The sequence below is a fragment of the Tamandua tetradactyla genome, chromosome 6, assembly GCF_023851605.1.
Source record: "Tamandua tetradactyla isolate mTamTet1 chromosome 6, mTamTet1.pri, whole genome shotgun sequence".
In the NCBI taxonomy this organism is placed as follows: Eukaryota; Metazoa; Chordata; class Mammalia; order Pilosa; family Myrmecophagidae; genus Tamandua; species Tamandua tetradactyla.
The window spans coordinates 129,929,485-129,956,216 of NC_135332.1; the positions used below are offsets into that span (position 1 = coordinate 129,929,485).

At 37.0% G+C, this 26,732-nt stretch overlaps 1 protein-coding gene across 4 annotated transcripts in view; it reads left to right on the forward strand.

The window, feature by feature from the left end:
* The window catches only part of WWP1 (WW domain containing E3 ubiquitin protein ligase 1), a 158,236-nt gene that overhangs the window by 98,624 nt on the left and 32,880 nt on the right, over positions 1-26,732 (forward strand). For all 4 annotated transcript variants that reach the window (XM_077167131.1, XM_077167133.1, XM_077167132.1 and 1 more), the window contains 6 exons: positions 9,567-9,903; positions 18,403-18,498; positions 20,889-21,063; positions 23,421-23,475; positions 23,559-23,643; positions 23,804-23,932. In XM_077167131.1, the coding sequence (XP_077023246.1) occupies positions 9,567-9,903; positions 18,403-18,498; positions 20,889-21,063; positions 23,421-23,475; positions 23,559-23,643; positions 23,804-23,932 (877 nt within the window). The remainder of the gene's footprint in view (positions 1-9,566; positions 9,904-18,402; positions 18,499-20,888; positions 21,064-23,420; positions 23,476-23,558; positions 23,644-23,803; positions 23,933-26,732) is intronic.

Below are 26,732 nucleotides of genomic sequence, written 5' to 3' on the forward strand. Positions count from 1 at the left end.
GCCACGACAGAGATCAAAAAGACAGCGTACCCCATCCTGGAACGGCTGACTGGCTGAGAGAACCCGCTCCGGTGAGATCACCGAGGGGCGCAGGCTTCACCGGGCGGGGCGGCAAGCGGCCGGAGTCACTCCCTTCCCCCTTCCCGGGCCGGCTGGGAGAATTGGACAGGCGGTCCCCTCAAGCCGCGGCGGCTGGCACCCACACCACGCGCGGCCCCCCGGACCAACTGAGAGAATTGGATCGGAAATCCCCAGGCTGCGGAGAACGGTGACGTGGGGGGCCCCTTTCAAACACGTGACTCCCCGGGAAGGGTGCACTCTCCCGGGCGGGATGCAGCGGCTGGTGCCCTCCCGCCACGCTTGGCACCCCGGGCCGACTAGGAAATTCGGACGGGCGCTCTCCCGGGCTGCGGCGGCCGGCGACCCTCCCCGCGTTCGGACCCTGGGCCGGCTGGCACTCTTCCAAGCCGCTTCGGCTGGCGATCCTCCCCGACAGTGAGAGTTTTCCAAAGTTAAAGGACCCCCAGCACCTTTTACTGGTGGGACCCGCAGACAAACGTGTGCCACGAGCGCCACCTACTGGGCAGGATAAAAAAAACAGATCCCAGAGATTTCACAGAAAAATCTTCCAAATTGTGGGGTCCAGCACCCGGGGAAATCTGACTAAATGCCCAGACGCCAGCAGAAGATAACGGATCACGCTCAAAAAATTGAAAATATGGCCCAGTCAAAGGAACAAACCAGTAGTTCAAATGAGATACAGGAGCTGAGACAATTAATGCTGAATATACGAACAGAAATGGAAAACCTCTTCAAAAATAAATCGATAAATTGAGGGAGGACATGAAGAAGACATGGGCTGAACAAAAAGAAGAAATAGAAAAACTGAAAAAACAAATCACAGAACTTATGGAAGTGAAGGACAAAGTAGAAAAGATGGAAAAAACAATGGATACCTACAATGATAGATTTAAAGAGACAGAAGATAGAATTAGTGATTTGGAGGATGGAACATCTGAATTCCAAAAAGAAACAGAAACTATCGGGAAAAGAATGGAAAAATGTGAACAGGGTATCAGGGAACTCAAGGACAATATGAAGCGCACAAATATACGTGTTGTGGGTGTCCCAGAAGGAGAAGAGAAGGGAAAAGGAGGAGAAAAACTAATGGAAGAAATTATCACTGAAAATTTCCCAACTCTTTTGAAAGACCTAAAATTACAGATCCAAGAAGTGCAGCGCATCCCAAAGAGATTAGACCCAAATAGGCGTTCTCCAAGACACTTACTAGTTAGAATGTCAGAGATCAAAGAGAAAGAGAGGATCTTGAAAGCAGCAAGAGAAAAACAATCCATCACATACAAGGGAAACCCAATATGACTATGTGTAGATTTCTCAGCAGGAACCATGGAGGCTAGAAGACAGTGGGATGATATATTTAAATTACTAAAAGAGAAAAACTGCCAACCAAGACTCCTATATCCAGCAAAATTGTCCTTCAAAAATGAGGGAGAAATTAATTGAAGCCTGACCTCTTTTTTTGGTTACTTTAACTGTTATTGTATATAGCTCCAGAATTCCAGCTCTGAATCTTCAGTGTCACAGAAGTACTCAAAGTTCGAGAGAAATACTGGCTTACGTACATCTAGCTCAGTGTCTCAGAATCTAGAAATACACTTAAAACTTCAGACTAAGTATGGCTGCTATATGAGCTTACAATCTAGGCCAGTTTTCTTAAAGTGTTTCCTGGAAAAGACTATAGCATATTTGTTCTTTTGTTTCTGGCTTATTTTGTAGCAGCACATTGTCCCCAAGGTTCATTCAGTTTGTTGCATACCTCATACGCCGTTACTTTTTGTAGCTGCACAGTAGTCTATCATATATATAAATCACAGTTCACCTTTCAGCTTCTCAGTCATTGTACACTCTGGACCCCTCCATCCACTGAGCACCATGGATAATGTCCAAAATAAACAAACCATGTCTTACAATTTACCCACTTAGTTGTACAATCAGCAGCACAATTTTCATTAGTCCAAAGAGGCAAAGAACTGATAAACACAGCCTTACCCAATATCAAATCAAAATCTCCCCTAATCTCTTGTCCCTCCCCCCTAATTATTTACCCTTGATATTGCTGTGGTATTGCTATCATCCTGGTAACTATAGGCCATAGCATGCAATATTAATTTTCCCCCATACCCCTCTATTATTGACTCTTCATACAAGATCAAACCTTTGAAGGAGTTCTTGCAAGACCTTATTTTTAATTTAGAGTTAATTGTGGAATACATGGCACTATACATACCCTTTCAATCACTTTCGCTTCAGGCAGTGTTACTTGTAACGCCACTAATCAGCTGCCATCACTTCTGTCTGTTCCCTTACATTTAAGTTCAACCTCACTGGACAATCTTTCTGCCATTTCTAGCTTCTGTGTACTTCTAGGTACCCCCATATTCTACAATATAAACCTTTGAGATTACCTTTACCAGAGTCATAATAGCAAAATCATATGGTATCTGTCCTTTTGTGTCTGACTTACTTTATTCAACATTACATCCTCAAAGTTTATCCATGTTGTCATATGCTTCAGGACCACATTTCTGCATAATATTCCATCATATATATACACCACATTTTGTTTTTCCACTCATCTTTTGATGGGCATTTGGATTGTTTCCATCTTTTGGCAATTGTGAAAAGTGCTACTATGAACACTGGTTGTAGGGCAACTTGATATTTAGTTTTCTGAATAACCGTCAAACTTGTCTTTCACAATGGCTGTACCATTATACATTCCTACTTGTAGTGAATAAATGTTCCAGTTTCTCCACATCCTCTCCAGTATTTGTAGTTTTCTTTTTGTTTAATAGCAGCCATTCTTGTAGGTGTGTGATAAATATCTCGTAGTTTGATTTGTATTTCCTTTTCAGCTAATGAAGATGGGCATGTCTTCTTGTGCTTTTTTTTAGCTGTTGTATTTGTTCTTCATAAAAATGTCTATTCATATCTTTTGCCCATTTTATAATTGGGTTGTTTGTTCTTTTGTTGTTTAGTTGTATAATTTAGTTATGTACACAGAATATCAAGCCTTTATCCAATATGTGGTTACCAAGTATTTTCTTCCATTGAGTTGGCTGTCTCACTGTTTACAAAGTCCTTTGAGGCCCAGAAGCTTTTGATTTTAAGTAGTTCCTTCATTTTTTTTCTTTTGTTGCTTTTGCTTTGGGTGTAAAGTTTAGAAAACTACCTCCTATTACTAAGTCATGAACATGTTTCCGTGTAATTTTTTCTAGGTGTTTTACAATATTGGCTCTTATGTTTAGGTTTTTGATCCACCTGGAGTTAATTTTTGTATAGGGTCTGTGCTGGTTTGAAAGGACGTATGTATCCTAGAAAAGCCATGTTTTAATGAAAATCCCATTTCGTAAAGGCAGAATAATCTCTATTTAATACTGTATGTTTAAATCTGTAATTAGATCATCTCCCTGGAAATGTAACCCAAACAAGAGTGGTTGTTAAGCTGGATTAGGGGAGATGTGTCTCCACCCATTTGGGTGGGTCTTGATTGGTTTACTAGAGTCCTATAAAAGAGGAAACATTTTGGAGGATGAGAGATCTCTGAGAGAGAAGAGAATGACATAGCCATGAGAAGCAGAGTCTACTAGCCAGCGAACTTTGGAAAGAAGGAAAATGTCTCCTGGGGATCTTCATGAAACAGGAAGCCAGGAGAGAAAGCTAGCAGATGATGCCATGTTCACCATGTGCCCTTCTAGCTGAGAGAGAAACCCTGAGTATGTTTGCCATGTGCCTTCTCACTTGAGAGAGAAACCCTGAACGTCATCGGCCTTCTTGAACCAAGTTATCTTTCTCTGGATGTCTTTGATTGGACATTTCTATAGACTTGCTTTAATTGGTACATTTTCTTGGCCTTAGAACTGTAAACTGACAACTTTTAAATTCCCCCTTTAAAAAGTCATTCCATTCCTGGTATATTACACTCCAGCACCTAGCAAACTAGAACAGGGTCCTACCTTTTTTTTTTTATATACATGGGCAGGCACCGGGAATTGAACCCGGGTCCTCTGGCATTCCAGGCAAGCGTTCTTGCCTGCTGAGCCAACGTGGCCTGCCCAGGGTCCTATCTTTTTAAGTGTTTTTATCAGAAAAGGATGCTGAATTTTGTTGAAAGCTTTTTCAGCATCCATTGATATGATCATGTGATCTTTTTCCTTTTTCCTTTCCTTTAATGTGCTGTATTGTGTTGATTGATTTTGTTATTTTGAACCACCCTTGCATTCCTGGTATAAACCCCATTTGATTGTGATGTATGCTTCTTTTAATGTGTGGTTGGACTTGATTTGTTTGTTGAGAATTTTTTGCATCTGTGTTCATTAGGGAGATTGATTTGTAGTTTTCCTTTCTTGTAGAGTCTTTATCCAGTTTTGGTATTAGAGTGGCTTTAGCTTCATAAAATGAGTTAGATAGCATTCCTTCTTCCTCAATTTTTTGGAAGAGTTTGAGCAGGATTGGTGTTAGTTATTTTTGGTATGTTTGATAAAACTCCCCTGTGAAGCCATCTGATCCTGGGCTTTTCTTTGTAGGAAGATTTTTGATGACTGATTGAATCTCTTTAGTTGTAATTAGTTTGTTTAGATCTTCTATTTCTTCCCGAGTCAGTGTAGGTAGTTCATGTGTTTCTAAGAATTTGTCCATTTCATCTAAGTTGTCTAGTTTGTTACTGTATTTTATATTACAGTTTACATTATCATTTTTATATATTTTCTTATGATTTTTAAAAATTTCTTCAGGATCCATGGTAACAACCCACATCTTGTTTCTGATTTTGTCTTATTTGTGTCCTCTCTCTTTTTTTTACTTGTCAGCTTAGCTTGGGGCCCATTGATTTTACTAATTTTCTTAAAAGAACCAACTTTTAATTTTATTGTTTCTATTGGTTTTTTTTGTTTTGTTTTGTTCTCCAGTTTGTTTATTTCTGCTTTAATCTGTTATTTTTTTTTCATTGATTTGCTTTGGGGTTATTTGCAGTTCCTTCTCTAATTTCTCCAGGTAAGTGGTTAAGTCCTCTTTTTTTTGCTTGTTCTTGTTTTTTTAATATAGGCATTTACAGCAATATATTTTTCACTTGCAGTATTGCCTTTGCTGCATCCCACAAGTTGATATGTTGTATTCTCATTTTCATTCATTTCCAGATAATTTATTGATTTCTCTAGCAATTTCTTCTTTGACCCACTGTATATTTAAGAGTGTGTTGGTTAATTTCCATATATATGTGCAAGTTCTGTTTAGTGATTATTAATTTCCACCTTCATTCTGTTATGGTCAGAGAAAGTGCTTTGGATAATTTCAATCTTAATAAATTGATAAATACCTGTTTTGTGACCCAGCATATGATCTATCCTGGAAAACATTTCATGAGCACTAGAGACGAATGAATATCTTGGTGTTTTGAGGTGTAATGGTCTCTCTGTATATATATATGTCTATTAGGTCTAATTCATTTATTGCATTGTTTAAGTTCTCTATTTCTGTGCTGATCCTCTATCTAGTTGTTCTATCTATAGGGGGAAATTCATATTTTGAAGTGTCCCACTATTATAGTTGAAACATCTATAGCTCCCTTCAGTTCTGCCATTGTTTGCCTCATGTACTTTGGACCTCCTTGACAGGAACAGGAACATTTACGATTTATCTTCTTGGTGAATTGTCTCTTTTATTAATATGTAGTGTCCTTCTTAGTCTCTTATGACGTCATTTAAGTCTATTTCATCTGATGTTAGTATAGCCACTCCTACTTCCTTTTGGTCACAGCTTCCACAGCTTTCCATCCTTTCATCCATTGGTGTCTTTGGTCTAAGATGCACCTCTTGTAAACAGCTATAGATGGATTGTTTTTATTTATCATCCTATCTGTATCTTTTAATTGATGAGTTTAGTAGATTAACATTCATAGTTATTACTGTAAAAACAGTTTTTGAACTTACCATCTCTTCCCTAAGTTTTCGTCAGATCTATATATTCTTTTCCCTCTTTCTTTTTATCCTTTAATATACACTTACTAGTGTTCTTCAATTCTGTGTCTTCTTTCAGACCTCCCTTTTCTGTCTTTTTGATTCAGCTCACAGAACTCCCTATAGTATTTCTTATAAGGAAGGTGTCTTGTTGACTAGTTCTCTCAGTCTTTATTTGTCTTTGAAGACTTTAATCTCTCTCTCAATTTTGAAAGACAGTTGACTGAATACAGAATTTCTGGCTGGAAGCCTTTCTTGTTCAGGATCTTAAATATATCATACCCACTGCCTTCTCGCTTCCATGGCCTGTGAGTAGTCCAAACTCAGTCTTACGTGGTTGCCCTTGTATCTAGTATATCTCCAATGACATTTGGTATGAATGTTTTCATTACCATTAGCTATCATTAATTTCCCTAAAATTTGTAGTTTCATTCTGATTTCCTCTTCAGTTTAAGAATTGTTTTATTGTTGTTTTAACTTTAACCAAATTGATTGTGAGTTGAGGGAGAACTGTCATTTCTCTGCATACATACGCGTCAGTTTTCTTACCAGTAAAGCTGGCATCTATCTCATAGCATTGTTTTCTGAGGATTAAATAAGATAATCCTTAAAAAGCTTTGCATATGTATTGCTGGACTTCTAGCATATTTTTCAGTAGTTGAGTTTTGTTTTATTTCTAGTCTTATTGAATTACAATCAGAATGTGGCATCCTGATTATAAACCAGATATTTTCTTTGTGTCTTTACACATGTCAGTTTCTCAAAAAATTCTGAGAGCATTTAGATTGAATATAATGTGCAAATATCTCTCTGTAATTCTGTAACTTAGATCCAGGTATATTGTTTGTTATTAAATCTTTCATATCCATAATTAACTTTTCTACACTTGTGTTATCTATTATCTATATAGTTTTGAGAGAGGTGTGTTCTGTTCTTTCTCTGTGATTTCCCTTTAATTTATTACTTCAACAGATATTTATTGGATATTTTCATATGCCAGGCTTATTCTAGCTGTTAGGAATAAAAAAATGAACAAGTTTGACAAAGCTCTTGTATTTTAAACCTAATCAGGACACGAGAAATAAATAAAACAGGATAATATATTAAAACTCACTGGAATGAGTGTGGGATGTGTGTAACATTAAGTAGGGTTCTTAAGGACTGAAGATGTGGTTGAGCATGAACTAAACAAGGAGTAACCACCAGTTGAGAAATATCCTGAAATTGTGACAATAGCAAGTGCATATCTCTGAAGTAGGAAGGAGATTATTATCTTCAAGTAGAATAGGCAAGAATCAATGAACTTGGTATCATAGTGAAGATGAAGAGAAGAGCTGAATGCAATTGCTGTGGAGTTACAAGTTACATGTGGGATTGAAGTTTTTGTCTTAAACAATTAAATAGTGCCATGTAGTGTTTGATTTTTTTTCTCTGTTTCTAACAATTTATTTCCTGTATTTTAGTGTGCGCAAATGTACATGACTGTTCTTGGACTAGATTTTATGTTTATTCAAATACTCCTTTTTTCACACTCAATGCTGTTTTGCTTTAAAAGACAACTGTTAATCCTTTCTTTTGTGGGAATTTCCACACTATTGAAGAGTAAAAATTAAATGAAATTGCTTGTAAGTGAACATCATAGGATGTACCAGAATATAGTATCTTTATGCACACTTTGATTCTCTCCCCCGCCTTTTTTTAAAATGCTGGGTGGTACGGTTCACATTTCATTCTTTTTCCGATTCCATGATTTTTGATGGTGTCAGGAACAGGGTAACTTTAAATATTTTATTTTTTATATTTAATCGTTCTTTTTTCCCCCTCTAAGCCAATTTCCCACCATGTTCAATACAGAACTTGACTGATATTTGTCATTGTTCTTTTGTACATGCCATTTGATTTCTTTTTTAATGTCCTTTTTTCCCCCTTTTACTATATGTCTTTTTCTTTCTTTAAAATGTAACCTGGCGGGCCGCGGTGGCTCAGCGGGCAAGAGTGCTTGCCTGCCGTGCCGGAGGACCCCGGTTCGATTCCCGGCCCCAGCCCATGTAAAAAACAAACAAACAAACAAAAATATAATAAAACAAGAAAATGTCTAAAAATGTTTCCCTTTCTTCCTCCCTTCCTTCCTTCCATCCTTCCTTCCTTCTCTGTCTTTCCTTCCTTAAAAAAAAAAAAAAAAAAAAAAAAAAAAAAAAAAAAAATGTAACCTAAGATTCTATTACTTTAAGTAAACCGCCATCTGGGGAGTTCCTGATCTTCTCGCAAGCAGTGGGGACAACCAGTTCTATAGTCTGAGTCCTCCATCTTACGGTTTGACTATGAAACTTGCCTGCAAAGCTAAGCCTACTGATAATTATGCCTAAGAATCACCCCCAAGGAACCTCTTTTGTTGCTCAGATGTGGCCTCTCCCTCTAAGCCAACTTGGCAGGTGAACTCACTGCCTTCCCCATTACATGGGACATGAGTCCCAGGGATGTAAATCTCCCTGGCGGTGTGGAACAGAACTCCCCAGATGAGCTGAGACCTGGCATCAAGGGATTAAGAAAGCCTTCTTGATGAAAAGGTGGAAGACAGAGATGAGACAAAATAAAGTTTCAGTGGCTGGAGATTTCAAACATAGTCAAGAGGTTATGCTGGAGGTTATTCTTATGCATTATATAGATAACACTTTTTAGTTAGTGAAATTGTTGAACTGTATTCCAGTACTCTCAATTCTTAAAGGCAATTGTATAACTATATAGCTTTTTATAATGTGACTGTAATTGTGAAAACCTTGTGCCTGATGCTTCTTTTATCCAGGATATGGACAGATGAGTAAAAAAAAAAATAAGGAAAAATAAATAAATAATGAGAAGGGGTAAGGGGTAAAAAAAATAAAATGGGTAGATTGAAATACTAGTGGTTAATGAGAGAGGGGTGAACAGTACGGAATGTATGAGTTTTTTTCTTTTTCTGGAGCAATACAAACGTTTTAAAAATTATTGTGGTGACAAAATCACAACTGTGTGATGATATTGTGAGCCACTGATTGTATACTGTAGATGGACTGAATGTGTGTGAAGATTTCTCAATAAAAATATTAAATACAGAAGATTCCATTACTCTAATTATGTCTCCCTTTCCCATTTCAGTTAGAACTTTGAATTGTAATCTTCTGGTAGATGTTGTTCAATAATCTATTACCCTCACAATTTTAATATGACTCACTTTTATAGCAGTACATACTTGAAATGGATCAATTACACTTAAATGGAAACTAAGAAAATTATGTCACTGGTTCCAATACTTAGTTATTTCTCCAGAAAGTATAAAATAGATTCTTGGATGTTTTTCTGACATCCCCTGTGGTACTATTTTAAGAATTAATGCCACCATATATTTCCCTCCCTATTAGCAGAAATTTATATTCTTCTCTACCTGGTACATTGCTCAGTGTGAATTAGGTTCTGAATAAGTATGATTGATTGATTATTATTGGTTGCTTTGTCATTACTTGATAGCTCATCTTACTGCTTTTCCCTTCGCAGTTAATGGCGAGTCATCCTCATCTGCACCAACAGATAATACATTGGCCACGGGGACTGCAGTAATTTCTGAAGAAACCGCCTTGTCTTCAAATTGCACTAGTACTACTGTTGAAGACCCTCCGGTTCAAGAAATACTGACTTCCTCAGAAAACAATGAGTGTGTTCCTTCTACGAGTGCAGCGATGGTGTCTGAAGCTAGAAGTGTGTTAAATCCTGTTGTCTCTCATTCTGGAAATAGTTCTGTCTTTGAAGCAGCCAAATTAAGACAACCAGATGGGTGTGGAGAATCTGCACAGCAACAGTCTGGAAATGCCAACACAGAAACTTTGCCATCAGGGTATGCTGACTTTTTTTTCTTTTTTCTAATATTTGATTTAGACTTAAGGATAATATCCAACCATTGAATGGCATATAAAATTTTTCCATAGTTCAGTCATTTGAAATCTAAGTTAAAATCTGATTCATACTATTTGTTTCTTTGCCATATATTAAGCCTTTTGGGGGAACTAAGAACTAAGTTGGTGGAGTATTAGAAGAATAGAAAAAGTGGAGGAGTCAGGGTTCTTCTGGCTCAGGCAGTATGAGGCTTGTGTAATCCTTTCAAATAGGTAGTTTTCAACTCTGCAGTGCCTTCCTCTTCCCTCAAAACCCTTTCTTTGTTCTATTCTCTAATCTTTGGTAACTTACTTTGTTAGTTATCTAACTATACAGTGGATTTATGGGTGCCCAAGTCTCAATGATTAAAATGTGCAGCCCACTTGTTTCAAGTGCTTTTTTTAAATACTTCTTTACTTTCCAGTTTTAATTTTGATTCACTTCATACAGCGATATGTAAGAGAAATGAAAAATTCTGTGTATCAAAATCCAATTTAAAATGCAAATCAGTGAAAAGTTAGGTTTGTGTATTACTTCTGGGTTTATTCTTCAGAAAGAGTAAAAGTAGGTCCCTAGGTTTCTCCCCACCCCACCCTAGATATTGTTTAGGCAGCTGGATGGTGGTATATTTGATTGATATATTGATTATAAGAAGAATGTTGGACTCAGAGTGAGTAGGAAGGTCAAGAGTTTGAGTTCTGTAATTGAAGGGTATCCAGTTGGCAGTTTCATAGAGGTAGTTACACATATAAACCAGGAGTGAAGAAGAATATTCTGAAGAAGAGCCTTCTGGGCTAGAGATAGAATTTGAATGTTTACCAACATGATCTCAACCTAATGACCTTTGTATTTCTTTTATCAAACTTGCAATATTCTTCCCCATATATTTGTATAAATCACATTCAGCTCTATAATCAAGAGTTATCTCATTTCCCATATACCCTGTCCAAATTGGCTCCACCCTCATCTGCTTATTGTACCTTATTATTATTATTATTTGCATGCTCAGGCACCAGGAATTGAACCCAGGTCTCTGGCACGGCAGTCAAGAACTCTGCAACTAAACCACCGTTGCTTGCCCCCTGCCTTATTTTTCCCAAACATATTTATTCTGAATATTTACAAACAAAAAGAAAAATTTAAAGAATTTTGTAGCAAACTCTCATATACATACTACTTTTGACAGTTTATTAAATCTACTAGCTTTATCTCATGTCTCTTTACCCCTCTGTATTCCTTTAATTTTTAAATGCATTTCAGTAAGTTGCAAACAATACACTTTACCTCTCAATGCTTCAGCTTGTGTATCATTAACTAGAATTCAGTATTTGTTAAATTTTACATAAAGTTTGTATAGAAAATGATCACGTATTAAGTGTTCCATTTTGATGATTTTTGACAAACACATATAGTTAAGTAACTCAAACTCTTATTAAGATATGGCGTCACCCCACATGTTCTCTCAAATCTTCTTTTCCTTCAATCCCTGTCCATTAAAGAGACAATCACTATTCTGATATTTTTCTACTCTAGATTAGTTTTGCCTATTTTAGAATTTATGGAGTCAGTGAATTCTTTTGAGTAGGTTTCTTTTAGTCAGATGTTGTAATCTATTTTTATCTACAATACTTAAATCACTCTGGGACATATATTTTGAGTTTATTTTCAGCCCTGCTAGATGGAAAAGGGGAGTTTATTTTGTCCATTTGTATTCCTACTGTTTAAAACTGTACCTGACATTTGAACTCAGTAAATATTTGTAAAATAAATGAATGAGTGCTTGATTAAATGATTTAGAATGAGAGAGCAGTTGAGCAAAAGCCCTGGCTTTTAAATGCCTCTGAAGAAAATGATGGACAAGGTCAAAAGCTATTGAAAAATTTAAGTAAGATAGGACCTGAAAGTGTGCATTGAATTTGAAAACGAAGAAGTTATTGTTGACCTTTGACAGGTGGTTTCAGGGAAATAGTGAAAGCTACATTCAGATTACTGTGAGTTGGGAGTGAATGAGAGGGAAAGAAGTATCACAGAAGACTCTTATGAAGAGTGAGAACTAACAGAGAACACTTTGTGAAGACACAGGGAAAGAGAGAAATTTTAGATGGGAGTGGCAAGAAAAGATGCAGAACTGAAAGGCAGGATTTTGTTTTGTTGTGTTTTGCTTTTTAAAAAGGATGGTTAGCTGCTGATGGGAGGGAGTCTGAATTGTAGGTTATGGGAAGGCAGCAGTCTTACTGTATATCCCAGTTTGAGTGAAACCAGTAGGTATTCAATCAGTAATTGAATCATGTTATTTTTATTGTAATACATTTCATATAATTCTTCTACATTTCTTTTTTTAACAAGGCCTTTGTTTAATAGTAAGTTTTGAAAATTTGCACGCAATTTAGTGAGACAAGTAGACCATACATAAATTCTAGAAAGGAGAGTGTTAATTGGTTGAAGGGCAAGTGTGGCAGTTATAAATTAGGGCTCTTTTGCAGTAAATTAAGGAATGCTAGAGAATTCTCATCAATCAGTCAGGACATTTGCACATATTTTGGGGGGGGGGTGCTCCTAAATTTTCATTACTGGGATAAGCTACTCATGGGTCAAATGCAGCTCACCACCATTTCTGTATGGCCCACAGGCACAGCTCTAGCTGACTAGAGTACTGTGAGCCAGTCCAAGTCTGTTTTGCCCTTAAACTGTATTCCTCCCTTGACTTAGCACCTTCTCTCTCACTGCTGCCCAGGGCTAGTCTGATGGTCCCCACCTACGTACTGGGGACTCACTCTCCGCAGTTTCTAGAACCAAGTGTTGGAATCACCCTAGGTGGCTTCGTGAGTTGCCTCCCCTCGGACCAGGTGCTAGAGGAGGAGGGAAGGGCTCAGTGGGATCTAGGAGTCACCGAGGCAGATGGTAAAATTCACCAGGCCCCTCTGGGCCAGCAGTTCTTTGCCCCAAGAATGTTGTCAGCAGAGGGCAGCTGGGCACAAAGCATGCACACAACCCAGGATGCCCCACAAATGGGAGTGGGGCAGGGCAGGGTTTTTCTCTCTTATCTGTTCCTTTACAGAAAAAGTTTGCCCCCCACCCTGTTCCATTGACTAGAATGTAGAAAATTATAAAGATACACAAAAGTAGTTCTGAATATGATGTTCTGTGTAGCAAGTAGTTTAGTTTGAGAAAGATGAATTCTGTTTAGATCAAAAACACTGAAATCTAGAGGTGATCCTGTTTTAGAAAATTAAGGACCAGGGGCTAGCTTGAAATATAAGAGCTCACTAAATATTTTTCAATGTAAATTAGAAATATTTGCAATTAACTAAGGATAAAAGCTAGGAAGGGCTTCATAGCCAATTATGTGGATGGAGGGCGTGTTTGCTTTTTTCCCTAATCTTAAAATTTGTTTGATTACAAAACTAAGGCATTCTTAAGTAAAATACTTAAATTATACGGAGATATTTGTTGAAGTGCCCCTTGAGCTCACTATCCAGAAAATGGTGTTTATATATTATTCCAGAAGCAGATATTTGAGAGCCTTCTCTGGGGCAGACATTATTCTGGGCATTGGATATACAGAGGCACTTGAGGGCCCAAGGCTTTGCTGCTGTGGAGCTTGGGTTTCAGTAGAAAGACAGGCAGGAGCTTTACAGAGGGTGATAAATCTATGAAGAAAGATAAAAGTAGGTAAAAGAGTATGGTGAATGCTTATATAAATTATTCTTTTGCATAAACTTGTAGAATTATTTTATGAAATGGGCTCATACTCTACTTACTATTTTTCAGTTGCTTTTAAAAAACTTGGTCGTATTTCCAGGTTATTTATAAGTAGAGTCACACATTCACCACGTACTTTATTGAAGCTCCTTTGCTGTGCAGGGACTGTGCTAGGTACCTGAACACTGATGAACAAGATAGACAAAGGCTCTACCTTTGTGAAGCTTAGAGTCTAAATATGTAGGCCTTAATTCTTTTGTATTATTTCCTTGTGTATTATCTATTATTCTGTAGCAAATTTCCTTTAAATGTAACCATTTAAAACAACAAATATTTACTATTCACAATTTTGGGGTCTAAGAATCAGGAAACGACTTAGCTGGGTGCTTCTGCTTAGGGTCCTTCGTGAGGCCACAGTCTAGCTGTTGGCCGGGGCTGCAGTCATCTGAAGGGTGGTTAAGCATAGCTGTCTTAGCAAACCCAATAGAGTTGATCCTGGCCTGTCAGTGGAAGAAGCCCATGTATGCATGGGGACTCCCGAAAGACTTAGGAATTGGCAGCATCAGATATCTTTGGAAGTGTGGTGAAGATAGTACTACCAATAACAAGACTGATGGAAAGTCAGAATGAGAAATGAATCCCTAATTCCCCTCCTTCTCCCCACAGCCAGGACTACTACTCTGTCTCGGGGTTGCTTCTTTGGAGGTTCCCTGTACTTAGGAATATCATGCCTATTTGACGGCAAAGGTGTACTATTATCAAGAGACATAAGTGAAATTTTTATGAGCTGAACTTGTAAACCCCCATCATTCTTTCCCACTTATCTCAGAATACTGACAAATAGGATTTGACCTTTCCAGCCAGGAGATTAGAAGAGTCTTCTCTCAAAGCCCAGAGAAAAGACTGAACGTACTGATAATTGCTTGCTCTTCAACAATTAGCCTCATTGTATCGACCTCAAATTCCACAATCCACAACCCCACTCAGGCTCCCAGAGCTCCCAGTGAGATTTTTGGTACTCTGCTTCTTAGACATCTTTGGGAAGCCTCTTCCCAAATAAAAAGATAAAAGATAGAGATCAAAGCAAACAAGCTGAAAAATGCTGCTTGAAGAAAACAGGCTATTTTAATATTCTCTGAGGGATAACAGTAGACATGGCGTATATAAAACAAGAACAAGATGCTGTAAGAAGGAATGCTCAGAGAACCCAAGTTCATGGCAATTCAATTCATTGGAAGAACTGTCTAAAGGTAAAGAAAAAGTAGAGCAAAAGGTAAACTCAAAATAGAAGAAACAAAAGAGGAAAATTAGAGGAGCAGTCCAGAAAGTAGTAAGAGATGTTCTAGAAAAAGAAATCGTCAACAAAATAACCAAAAATAACCTTACACAATTGTGAAGGACATGAATTTCTTTAGTGAAAGGGTTCACTAGAACAAAGCATAATACATGAAAATAACTACATTTAGACACTTCATTCCAAAAATTTTAGAACACTGGAGCAAAGAAAAATTTCTACACATTTCCAAGGATTTAAAAAAACAAAATAGCAGGTTTCATTCTATCAGAATGACTCATTAGACTTCTCAGAATCAGCACTACAAGCTCTACAATATAGTGGGCCAGATGCCATAATTAAATACTGAAGGAAATATTATCCAATCTAGAGTTTTGTTTCCAACCACATGGTTAAATGTGCATGTAGAATAAATGCATTTTCAGACATTCTAGGTTTCCAGAAGTTTCCTTTCCATATATTCTTTGTTAGGAAGCTGCTAAACTTAAACTAAAGTTATAAGATCCAGAGAAGAGAGCATCTACTAGAAGAGAAGTGAAAAAGCATTACCAAGACATGATAGTGAAAGAACAGCCCAAGGTGACAGACGTGCAGCAGGCTTAGTTACTCAACCAGTCTAGATTTTTAAAACAGTTGAAAATGCTATTACCTTTGGGGAATGGGGAACGGAATGAAGGGGTGTCTTAATCTCCCCAACTGCTATGACAAATACCACACAATAGATTGTCCTGAAGCACAGGAATTTTTGACTCATGATTTTGAAGCTCGGCTTATAATTTCTTCTGGGGTCGGTAGCATTCTGGCTGGCTGGTAATCCTTAGGTCCTTGCTTTCCTATCACATGGCGATGTCTTCACCTTTCTCTTGCCTGTTCCCTTGATAGTTCGATTTCGGCTTCTCCCGGTTGCTTTCTCTATGTCTGAATTTCTTCTGCCTATAAAAGACTCCAATACTCAGACTAATGTTCACTCTCATTCAGTTGAGCCACACTCTAACTAAACACCTTCCAGAGATCCCATTTACAACGGCTGTACCTACAGGAACGCAGATTAAGATCAAGAACTTGTTTGGGGGGGGTGTCCATAATTCAACCTACCACAAGGGGCAGTAGTTGTTGTTTTCCGTAATGAATGTCGCAGACGATACAACTTTAAACTGTGTGACAGTAAGTATAATTTTCATAAAAATCAAAGCTGAATTTAAAATAGTAATGGAAAATAGCAAAGGAACCACAATGAGATACCTACTTCACACCCACTTGAATGAGTATTATTTACAAAATGGAAAGTAAGTGTTGATGAGGGTTCGGAGAAATAGGAATCCTTGTAAATTGATGGCAGGGACATAAAATGGTACAGCTGCTATGGAAAACAGTTTAACAAGTCCTCAAAAAATTAAACATTGAATTACCATGTGACCCAGCATTCTACTCCTAAGCATATACCCAGTGAAATTGAAAGCAGGGACTCAGATACTTATATACCAATGTTCATAGCCGTATTACAGTAGCCTGAAGGTGGAAACAACCCATACATCCATCAACAGATGAAGGGATAAGTAAAAAATGGTATATATAACAATGAAATATTATTCAGCCATAATTAGGAATGACATGCTAATATATGTTTCACCATAGATGCTAAGTAAAGTCATGATGTTAAGTGAAATAATAAGCCAGACACAAATGGACAAAAATTATGTGATCTCACATATGTTAAATATATAGAATAAACAAATTCATAGAAACAAAATAGATTACAGGTTTCTAGGGACTGGGGGCAGGAGCAATGGGGAGATATCCTGTAATGGATATAGAGTTTCTGTTATGGATGATGAAAAGTTTTGTTAACAGATAGTGGTGATGGTAGCATAACATTGTAAATGTAATTAGTACCACCAGATTGTGCACTTAAAAGTGGTTAAAGTGGCAAACATTATGGTCTGTATGTGTTGTGTGTGTGTGTGTGTGTGTGTGTGTGTGTGTGTATGTGCTACACTATAAGAACAAAACAAATTTTTGTAAAAAAAAAAAAAAAAATGTCCATTCCCTCTGCCCCAAAATAGTAGAAGACATTTGGGAAGAAAGGATAAAACTGGAAAATCTTGCTATATAATAGCGATAGAAATTCAAGGACTGATTTTAGGTATTAATACCTAAAAGTGTGAAGCGTCATTACTAGGGACTTCTTGAAACTTGATAAATTTGGGGTATTTAATTTGTTTTTGTCAGTTAAGCTTTTATACATATAAGTAGCCCCTTGGTATATGTGATAGGTATTCCTAAAATGTCTTTAAAATGAAATTCCATATTTAAACCCCATCTTCCCATTAACTTTTATATTACATAGAACAAAGGAGATAAATCTAAAATTTCAGGTTATTCATTTTTAGTGAAATGCTTTGTAAGGAATATCTAAATTTTTATACCATCACCATGAATGTTCTGGTGTAGAATTTATGTCAGTGATTTTTAATAGATGAACTTAACAGTTTCTTTGAAAAGGAGTCAGTTGTGAGCTTGGAAATCTTTATTCTTGAAGCACTTTTTTGCTTAATATTTGTTAGATAAGACTTGAACAAATTATTAAATTATTTTTTGCATTTATTTTAAGTATGTATCTATGTATACGTGTACCTTACGGAGTAACTTTAATATGTAGTGGTCATTGTGTAGGAAAATTGTTTAAGGCCTCTCTAGTAAAAAATAAGTCAAATTTAATTGGGGCTTCTCTGTTTAAGAGAGAGGAAAATATTTTATGTCATTCTACTTTAAAACAAGACCCTGAAACTCAAAATTCCAAGTTGTATTTACATTTAAATTTTTTCTTCTTCTTTACCATGTTAAGGAAAGAATGGAGAGGAAGAAATGGATGGAGGTCACAGAGGAGAAAATAGAATGGAGAATATGAGAAATTGAGAGTCTTAAAAATAGAGCAGAAAAAGATAAAATCTTGATGCCTATAAACCTGAATGCTTACCAAAAGAAAGAGAGGGAGAGGTGTGCCCAGAAAGAAGAGATCAAATACATATAGAGGAAAGAATTTTCATGGAGCACTATAGCCACATATTCGTTTAGGCTGTTTCTACTAAAATCTTTCAGATGTATATTTGTGAAATTATAGGCACAGATCATTGTTATTTTATGCCTTGGATTTGAAATTAGGCTGAAAGTTCCTACACCCTTAATTAAATTCATTTTTTTATCATTTGGAATTCTGTAAATTAGTAACATTTAACATTTTAGGTATTCTGTCCCTTCTCTGGTAACTATTTAATATTTGAGTTTCCAGTATTGTTATTAAAAAGGGAGTAATTAAGAACTTAAGCACTAATTGAGACAAGAAGCAACAACTTTATTACATATATAGCCTTTTAAAGTAAAGCTTACCTGTTATTAAGAAGGAATTATTTTTCAGATTATGTTACTTTGTTACTTTTTACTTTTCTCCTTGTATTTTTATTAAAGGTGGGAACAGAGAAAAGATCCTCATGGTAGAACCTATTATGTAGATCATAACACCCGAACAACCACCTGGGAGAGACCACAGCCTTTACCTCCAGGGTAATAAGCATTTTTGTGCATCTTCAGTTGTACTTTATTACAAGTGTGATTTTTAAATTTATCTGGTACAGTATAAAGTATTCATTCTGCATAGTAAGTTTCCATAACCAAATTGGTCTGCTTATGTGAAAAATGAATGTTGGATGAAGGAAAATTGTTGCATTTTATCTGCTTTACAATTAGATGATCTGAAGGACTTCCTTAAGAGATTGTCTAACATTGGCATGAGTTACTAAGAGCAGTTACAGAATTTTAGTCCAAATTCAGTCACTGTTATGTTTTAAGAAATGGAAGGCATCTTTTAGGGCAATTTAGGTATATGGTTCTCCACAGTTTTCTAAACTATGTAATTTCATAAGATTTACTGATAAAATGACATAAGAGATATTAGACTATATCAGATAGTGACCTACAAAGATTGCAACAAGCAAAATTTTATTTCATTGTATCTAAAATCATTAAAGAAGGTTTAAATGAATAAAAATATTCCTATTATATATAATTAAAGCTTTTGCTATTAGGCTGTCATTCAGGGCCCTTCACAAACTGATTTTCCTTCATCTCTCTGTATTCTTATCTTTCATAGCTCTTTACACATACTGTACTGAGAGCACATTAGCAATATCTTTTGAATCCCCCACACTGTGCTTATTCCTGGAATTTCTCCCTTTTATCTTTGCCACTCACTATATGGCCTTTCACACTCAAACTTAAATTCCACCTTTAAAGTTGTAAACACTTTTAGAGTTTAGAATTAAATTCAAGGCAGGGAATATATTATTTTTGTGAGATACTTCCCTTTTATAGAGTAAAGCACTGTATTAAAAGGTTCTTTAGATAAATAAGTGTGGCAGGAATAAGTGACACCAGCGATGTATGGAAGAGGAGTTTATTAGTGCCCACAGTTGTAGAACAGAGAGGAGGCTGGCCTCACGGGGTCCTGAAACGTGTCAGGAGTGTAGGCTCAACCAAGCAGGCAGGGGCAGCAAGAGAACCTGGGGACTCTGCCTTTATAGTGTTAAATATATTGGTGGCGCTGTAGCTATTTGTCAAGCAAGAGAGGGATTGAGGGGTTAGTGTTTGATTTTTACAGAGGTGTGAACCTAGGTAGGGTGTGGGGAAGAGAGCGAGAAGCGGTTCATCTTGTATAAGCTGGTCGTTGAGGGACCTCACAGTAGGTACTAAGGTGGTCAGGCATCATGACAATGCAAAGCCCCTTATATTACCACCAACCTTAAGAGATGCTGAGGAGTCATGATGATGAGAAAAAGCCCCTATATTATTTTAGTTCACTGCAAGCACCCTGGCCTTCGGCCCTATGGTGTTAATGAGAACTTACCACTGGAAAATATGGACCCAGATTTCAATGTAGCAAAGCACAAAGTTCATTTTAACTGTAGCAGGATCATCAAGTTATAGTCATTTCAGTTAACCCATTCACTGAGTGCCCTACAGTGGGATTCCTTTCATTGAAGCTATTGTCAAAAAGTTAAGCAGGAACTCTCTTTAATTTTATCTCTAGAGCCTTATTTCCACCCTTGAACTTACATTACCTTATGCATTTTATGACCTCATTGTATTTTCAGTAATAAGTTAGAAGTGGTTGCTGAAAGGATTCTGAGATTGATATATAAAATACCATCTAAATTAGTTTGATAGCCATAACTGTATTTGTGAAAGAGGTGGGAGTTGAATGAACTCTGGAAGATAGGTAAAATTTTCTTGGTAGAGAAATAGGGAAGAGCATTGTGTTGTGAGGGACTATTAAAACAAAGGCATGACAGGATGAAACATATGACACCTTTGGTACCAACAAGTAGTTGGTTTGGCTTTCACATGGGACCCCTGGATCTTATTGGAGATGAACTTGGAAAAGGAGATTGGTTCATTTTTATACAATGCCATAGAGCTATGATAGGTAGAATGATCTGATTCGATCTGTACTCAGAAAGATAACTGATAGCAATATAATGGCAGGGAGAATGGTCAAAAAGCTAGTTTTAAAAATTCAGTTAAAATCCTGAACTTTGGAAGTGGCTATCACGGCAGATTGCTAGGTATACTGTAAGCACTCAGAAAATGCTTATTGATAAAAGAGGGAAAAACTGATCATAGATCAGTACAGAGGCTGCTCAATCTATGATTTCTCTTTTAGATAGCCCTTAGAAATCATGTAGCAACAGAGTGATAAAGTAATTGGTGAAGTTAAATAGCAAGTTACATGTTTGTAGTTTTCCTGAAAAGTATCAGTGTTTACATTCTTTAAAAGTTTATCTGTCTTGAACTTGATTTTTAAATAATTTGTGTGAATTATTAACAGAATACTTTTTACTTGCCTATATTGATATACTATTGTTTCTTCATTTTGTTGTTTATTTTATTTTTGGAAGTTGGGAAAGAAGAGTTGATGATCGTGGAAGAGTTTATTATGTGGACCATAACACCAGAACAACAACATGGCAACGGCCTACCATGGAATCTGTCCGAAACTTTGAACAATGGCAGTCTCAGCGGAACCAGTTGCAGGGAGCCATGCAGCAATTCAACCAGCGATACCTCTATTCGGTAATTAGCTAATCATAAGATGTTAATACAACATTTTTTCTCAGGTATTTGCCCTTTCCTGTTTTGGTGACTTTTTTTAATGTCAAAGGCTGTATTACAAGGTATTTTTTAGTTAATCTTTAATAAATACTTAGCTGTTTCTGACATATAAAAAGCTTGAAATTTTTAAAAAATATTCAGGTGTACTATATAACTATACTAGTTTTATTTCCTTATTTAAAGGTAATTTCATATGTGCAGTTTCTTAAGAAAAGAATATGTCTTTACCAATTCTTTATCCTCTGCCTTTAATTATAACTATTTTGTTTGCTTTAAAAGAAACCATTATCTCATGATTTGACAGTCTTGCCACATTCTAGCTATTCTGATTCCCATCCCAGATTCTAAAAAACAATGCTTTTGTCTGTTTTGCCTACCAAAAATAAAGATAATTCCTAGGCAGGCCACGGTGGCTTATAAGGTAGTTGCTTGCCTGTCATGCCAGAGACCCAGCTTTGATTCCTGGTGCCTGCCCATGCCAAAAGAAAAAAAAGATAATTCCTCGAATTGGAGATAATTTTGTCCATAAAATCTCATGCTGTCTAGAAATTCAACCAGTTGATTATTTATTGCTATAAGCAAATCCACAAGAGGAAAGGGGTAAAAAGAAAAAACGAAGCTGTGTGATATAGGTTGGATTGCAAGAGGTAGAAAAGATAAATTTTAAGTACCAGGCATCTCTAGATAGTGTTTGGGGGCAACTCAAAGAAACCCAAAATGTAGAAGTTAGCAGATAGAAAGGAAGTAGGAAAGAGATATAGAAAGAAAACTTAAATGACACTTCAAAATCCCTCCTCAGGCTGGCTCTTTCAGTTTCTTTAGAGCTTTAAATAATAAGTTCTCATTTCCAAGTTGCCTCTACTGTTCTAGTTATCTGGCCTCTGTACCCGGCAGGGAGGCAGTGGAGCAACCCAAATTCCCTAGCATTCCTTGTTGCCACCAATTTCTGGTTCATTGGTGACCTATATAAAAATCTATGATAAGGCTCCATAGTTTAGCTGTATATACTAAACAGGAAATTATGTAGTACATTTGTTTTTTTAAGTTTTTGTTATTTATTCGTATGTTTCTTTTGTTTAGAATAATTTGTATACATGAAAACCTTGGGAAACAGGGCAGAATAAGGTAATAGGTGTGTTGTTCTGCAAGTAGCAGAATATCAAGGTCTAAATGGCTTGAGATTTAGTTATCTCATACAACACCAAGTGTGTGGGGTAAGGGTCTAGCGTAAATTTTCTGCATTGCCATCAGGTACCCACATCCTTCCTACTCTTTTGTCCCCTCATCCTTATCATGCCTCATTCTTGCATCTCACCCATATGGAGCTACTGCCCTCTGGGCCTTATTTCCACAGTCCAGACAAGAAGAAAGGAACAGAAGAAGAGAAAAGGAAGAAGGCTTTTTGAACAAGCCTTTTTCTTTTGTATTAGGAAAGGGATGCCCTTAGCAGGGACTTTCTGGCTGTATTGCATTGGTTAGAATCGGTCACTCTACTGACTCAGCTGCAAGGGAGGTTTGGGAGTGCAGCATTCTTAGTTGGGCTGCTTGCTACTATTTCAAACAAAATAGAGGTTAGGTTAATCAAGAAAGGGGTGGAAATGGATATTGAGTATGCAATTTGTCTGTCTGCTATAAGAGTATAAAATACTCATCCAAGACACATACTTTATGGTTAAGAAATGATTTAAGTAATGGCTTTTATATTTGTCATTCTTTTAAAATTGATGGTAGAATGTTTACATTTTCTTCAGAATCCACAGTTGTAAGCTTTAATGTGTAAGCATAAATATTTTTTATATGTGTATGAATGTTTAAAGAATACTAATACTAAGATTTTTATAAGTTCATTTGTATAAAGATGATACTTAAACTTAATATTGATTTAAACAAAAGGCATTTTCTTTAATTGTTCTATTTTCTATACAAATAATATTGTTATTCTATATTTTCTATAATATAGAGAGTATATTATAGAAAATTTTATTGTTACTCATTTTCTATATGCTCTTCTCCCATCTCATCTTGCTACTATAAATTATTATGGGAGGATTAGGAAATTAAAATACTGTCAGTGTGTCAATATATTATTTCTATATCCTTTTAGAAAAATTTTAGAATAAATTTATCAATTAATTGGTTGCTCTTACTTCATGGCATTTTTAGGACTGTGTGTCTTGAGATTACTATATACTCATGTCCCTTATATTTTTTATGAATTTATAATAAAATGTGGATCTGTCAAATACTTAGTTTACATATCTGCTTTTATATTAAAATACTGTTATTTTATTTCTTCCCCTGACTCCTGCTCCAATCAGGCTTCAATGTTAGCTGCAGAAAACGACCCATATGGGCCTTTGCCACCAGGCTGGGGTAAGCTAATATGTGGTTAGTAAAAATACCTGTAAGTTATGTATAGCAAAGTTATTAAATGCTAGGCTCTCTTTCTCTTTTAGAAAAAAGAGTGGATTCCACAGACAGGGTTTACTTTGTGAATCATAACACAAAAACAACCCAATGGGAAGATCCAAGAACTCAAGGGTATGTATATATTACAACCTTACTTAAGTCATCTTGCATGTATCTATAGATGGAATCTTGCATGTATCTTTAGATAGAATCCTTGATTTGTGAACCTTGATCTGAATGTTTTGAATACCTGGAAGATGTTCACCTTGTGATTGCAACTTTTATCTTTTAGCCTACAGAATGAAGAACCCCTGCCAGAAGGCTGGGAAATTAGGTACACTCGAGAAGGTGTTAGGTACTTTGTTGATCATAACACAAGAACAACAACATTCAAAGATCCTCGCAATGGGAAGTCATCTGTGTAAGTGGAAATCTGAAGCTCTCCTTAAATTGCTTTTTTTTTTTTTTCACATGGGCAGGCATTGGGAATCGAACCCAGGTCTCAGGCATGGCAGGCAAGACCTCTGCCTGCTGAGCCATCATGGCCCACCCTAAATTACTTTTTAATCAGAACATAGGTTTAACCTCTAATTTTGCCTCACATTTGGCAAAAATTTTACTTTTTGGTTCAAGAAAACCTAATTTTTGTGATATACCTATCTTTGCTCTACCTTATTACAGGATGGGTTTTGTAGTACACAGTTCTTTTATAATATCTAGCAAATATTTATGTAGTGAATACTGTGTGCCAAGGATTGTTGTAAGCATTACATATATTAGCTCATTTTATCTTCCAACAACCCCTTGAAGTAGGTGCTCTTATCTTGAAGTAGGGCTATTATTTTCCAAGCGAGGAAACTCAATAAGAGCATGCCTAAGTAATTTGTGCAAAGTCACATGGCTAGTAACAGAACTGGATTTCATACTGCTGCAATAGTACGGGGTGAGATGTTCACAGAAATTTAATTTTCTAGATAAACGTTTCTTAATTAAGCAGTAGGCAGATCTTTCCCTCATCCTCACTCTTAGGTGTGATGTTTTTGCTTCCTTGAGAAAATAGAAGTTATCATAAAAATTCCCATGCTGTTTTAGTTAGTCAGCTGCCAGAATGAAATATATGAGAAATGGAAAATCTTTTTAAAAGGTGTGGAATTTATTAAGTTGCAAGTCTACAATTCTAAGGCCATGAAAATGTCCAAATTAAAGCAAGGCTATAAAAATGTCCAATCTAAGGCATCCAGGAAAAAATACTTTGGTTCAAGGGAGCTGATGCATTCAGGGTTTCTCTCTCAGCTGGAAAGGCATATGGAGCTTTCTTTCAAGGCTTCTTCAATGGCTTGCCTGGGGCTCTGTCCATTCTGGTGGCTCTGTTAGTTCTGGTGGTCTCATGGCTCTTTCCAAAATAGTTCTCTTTTAAAGGTCTCCACTAAGGAAGCCCACTTTGAATGGATGGAGACACATCTCCATGGAAACCATGTAATCAAAAGTTATACCCCATAACTGGGTGGATCACATTTCCATGGAAACAATCAAAAAGATACCCCCTAGCAGTCTTGAATGAGGATTAAAGGACATGGCTTTTCTGGGATACACAATAGATTCAAACCAACACATTCCATCCTTTGGACCCCCAAAAGACACAGTCTTTCCAAATGCAAAATACATTCATTCCATCCCAATACGAGGAAGCGTTAAAACAATTTCAGTAACAATACAAATACAATTCAGAGTCAGAAACAGTACAAGATCTCATCAAAATCAACTGTAGCCATAATCTCCTCTGGCTCTGGATCTGTAAAACTCAGAACAGGTTATCTGCTGCCAACATACAAAGGAGGGGCAGTCATAGGGTACATATTCCCATTTCTATAGGGAGAAATTGGAAGGAACACAGGGGTCACCTGACCAAAGCAGTTTCAAAAGCCTGCAGAGCAAACGCCATTAAATTTCATAGTCTGAGAGTCATTTATCCTCAGATCTCTAGAAAGCGGCAGTCCCACACTTTCCAACGGCCTATGAAGCGGCCTACCCTCTCTCTGAATGCAACCTTGGGGAACACTGGAAAAACTGCCTTTTTCTCGGCTCCACCCTCTCCAAGGATTGGGGCCACATCCGCACACTCTCCTATCTCTGGGGCACACATTCAACCCCTCCAGAACTATGTGGTGGCAGCCCCGCTCTCCCCAATCCCTAAGGAATGTGCTCCACTCTCTCCGAGGTCTGGGGCACAGCTGTTCCTGAACAGAGAAGTGGAAGGCTTACCCTCTGCCTTTAGGGGCAAACTCACCCTCTCCAAGTGCATGGGTATGTCTGCTTTCCTGGCCTGAGGTTTCCTGGCTTCAAGACCTTAGCTACTATGGTTCTGCCTTTGAAGTTATTTTTCCACCAGTTTGCCCCGTTTCTGTCCCTTTTAGTCCAGACTGGCAGTAGTTCTGTTCATACAGCTCTCACAACACTCTTGTTGGTTTTCTATGCAGTACGCTTGTATCATGCCCATCAGACAAAAGGACTTTCCACACATCCTTCCTGGATAACTCCATCTCCAATCTTGGCTTTTTCTGAAACAGCTGGCTTGTTCCATGTTTGGTAAAATCCTTACATGGGGCGCTAGTCTCTGGGGTCTCCCTTTCTGGAAGCCCAGAATTTTCCAGACCATCAATTTCTGATTTGTTTATACATAAGAGTTCAGTTCTCAGCTCCCGACACATTTCACTGTAAGCTGCAAGGAGAAACCAGTCTGCACTTCCCATATGTAATTTGGAAATCTCCTCAGCTAAGTACCCAAGTTCATGACTTTTAAAATCTGTCTTCCATCAAAAGCGAGTTAATTTTGCCAGAGAGTTTTGTGATTCTAGTTCTTACATTTAGATTTTTGATTCATTTTCAGTTAATTTTTGTGTATGGTGTGAGATAGGGGCTTTTCATTCTTTTGCATATGGATATCCAATTTTCCCACCATCATTTGTTAAAGAAACTCTTCTTTCCCCATAGAGTGCACTTTGCCACCCTAGTCAAAAATATATTGGCCATAGATATGAGGATCTGTTTGCTAAACTCTCAATTCCATTGGTCTGTATATCAGTCCTTGTGCCAAATCATGCTGTTTTGACTACTGTCGCTGTGTCATCACTTTTAAAATTGGAAGGTGTAAGTCCTATGGCTTCATTCTTCTTTTTTATGACGGTTTTGGCTATTTGGGGCCCCTTACCCTTTCATATAAA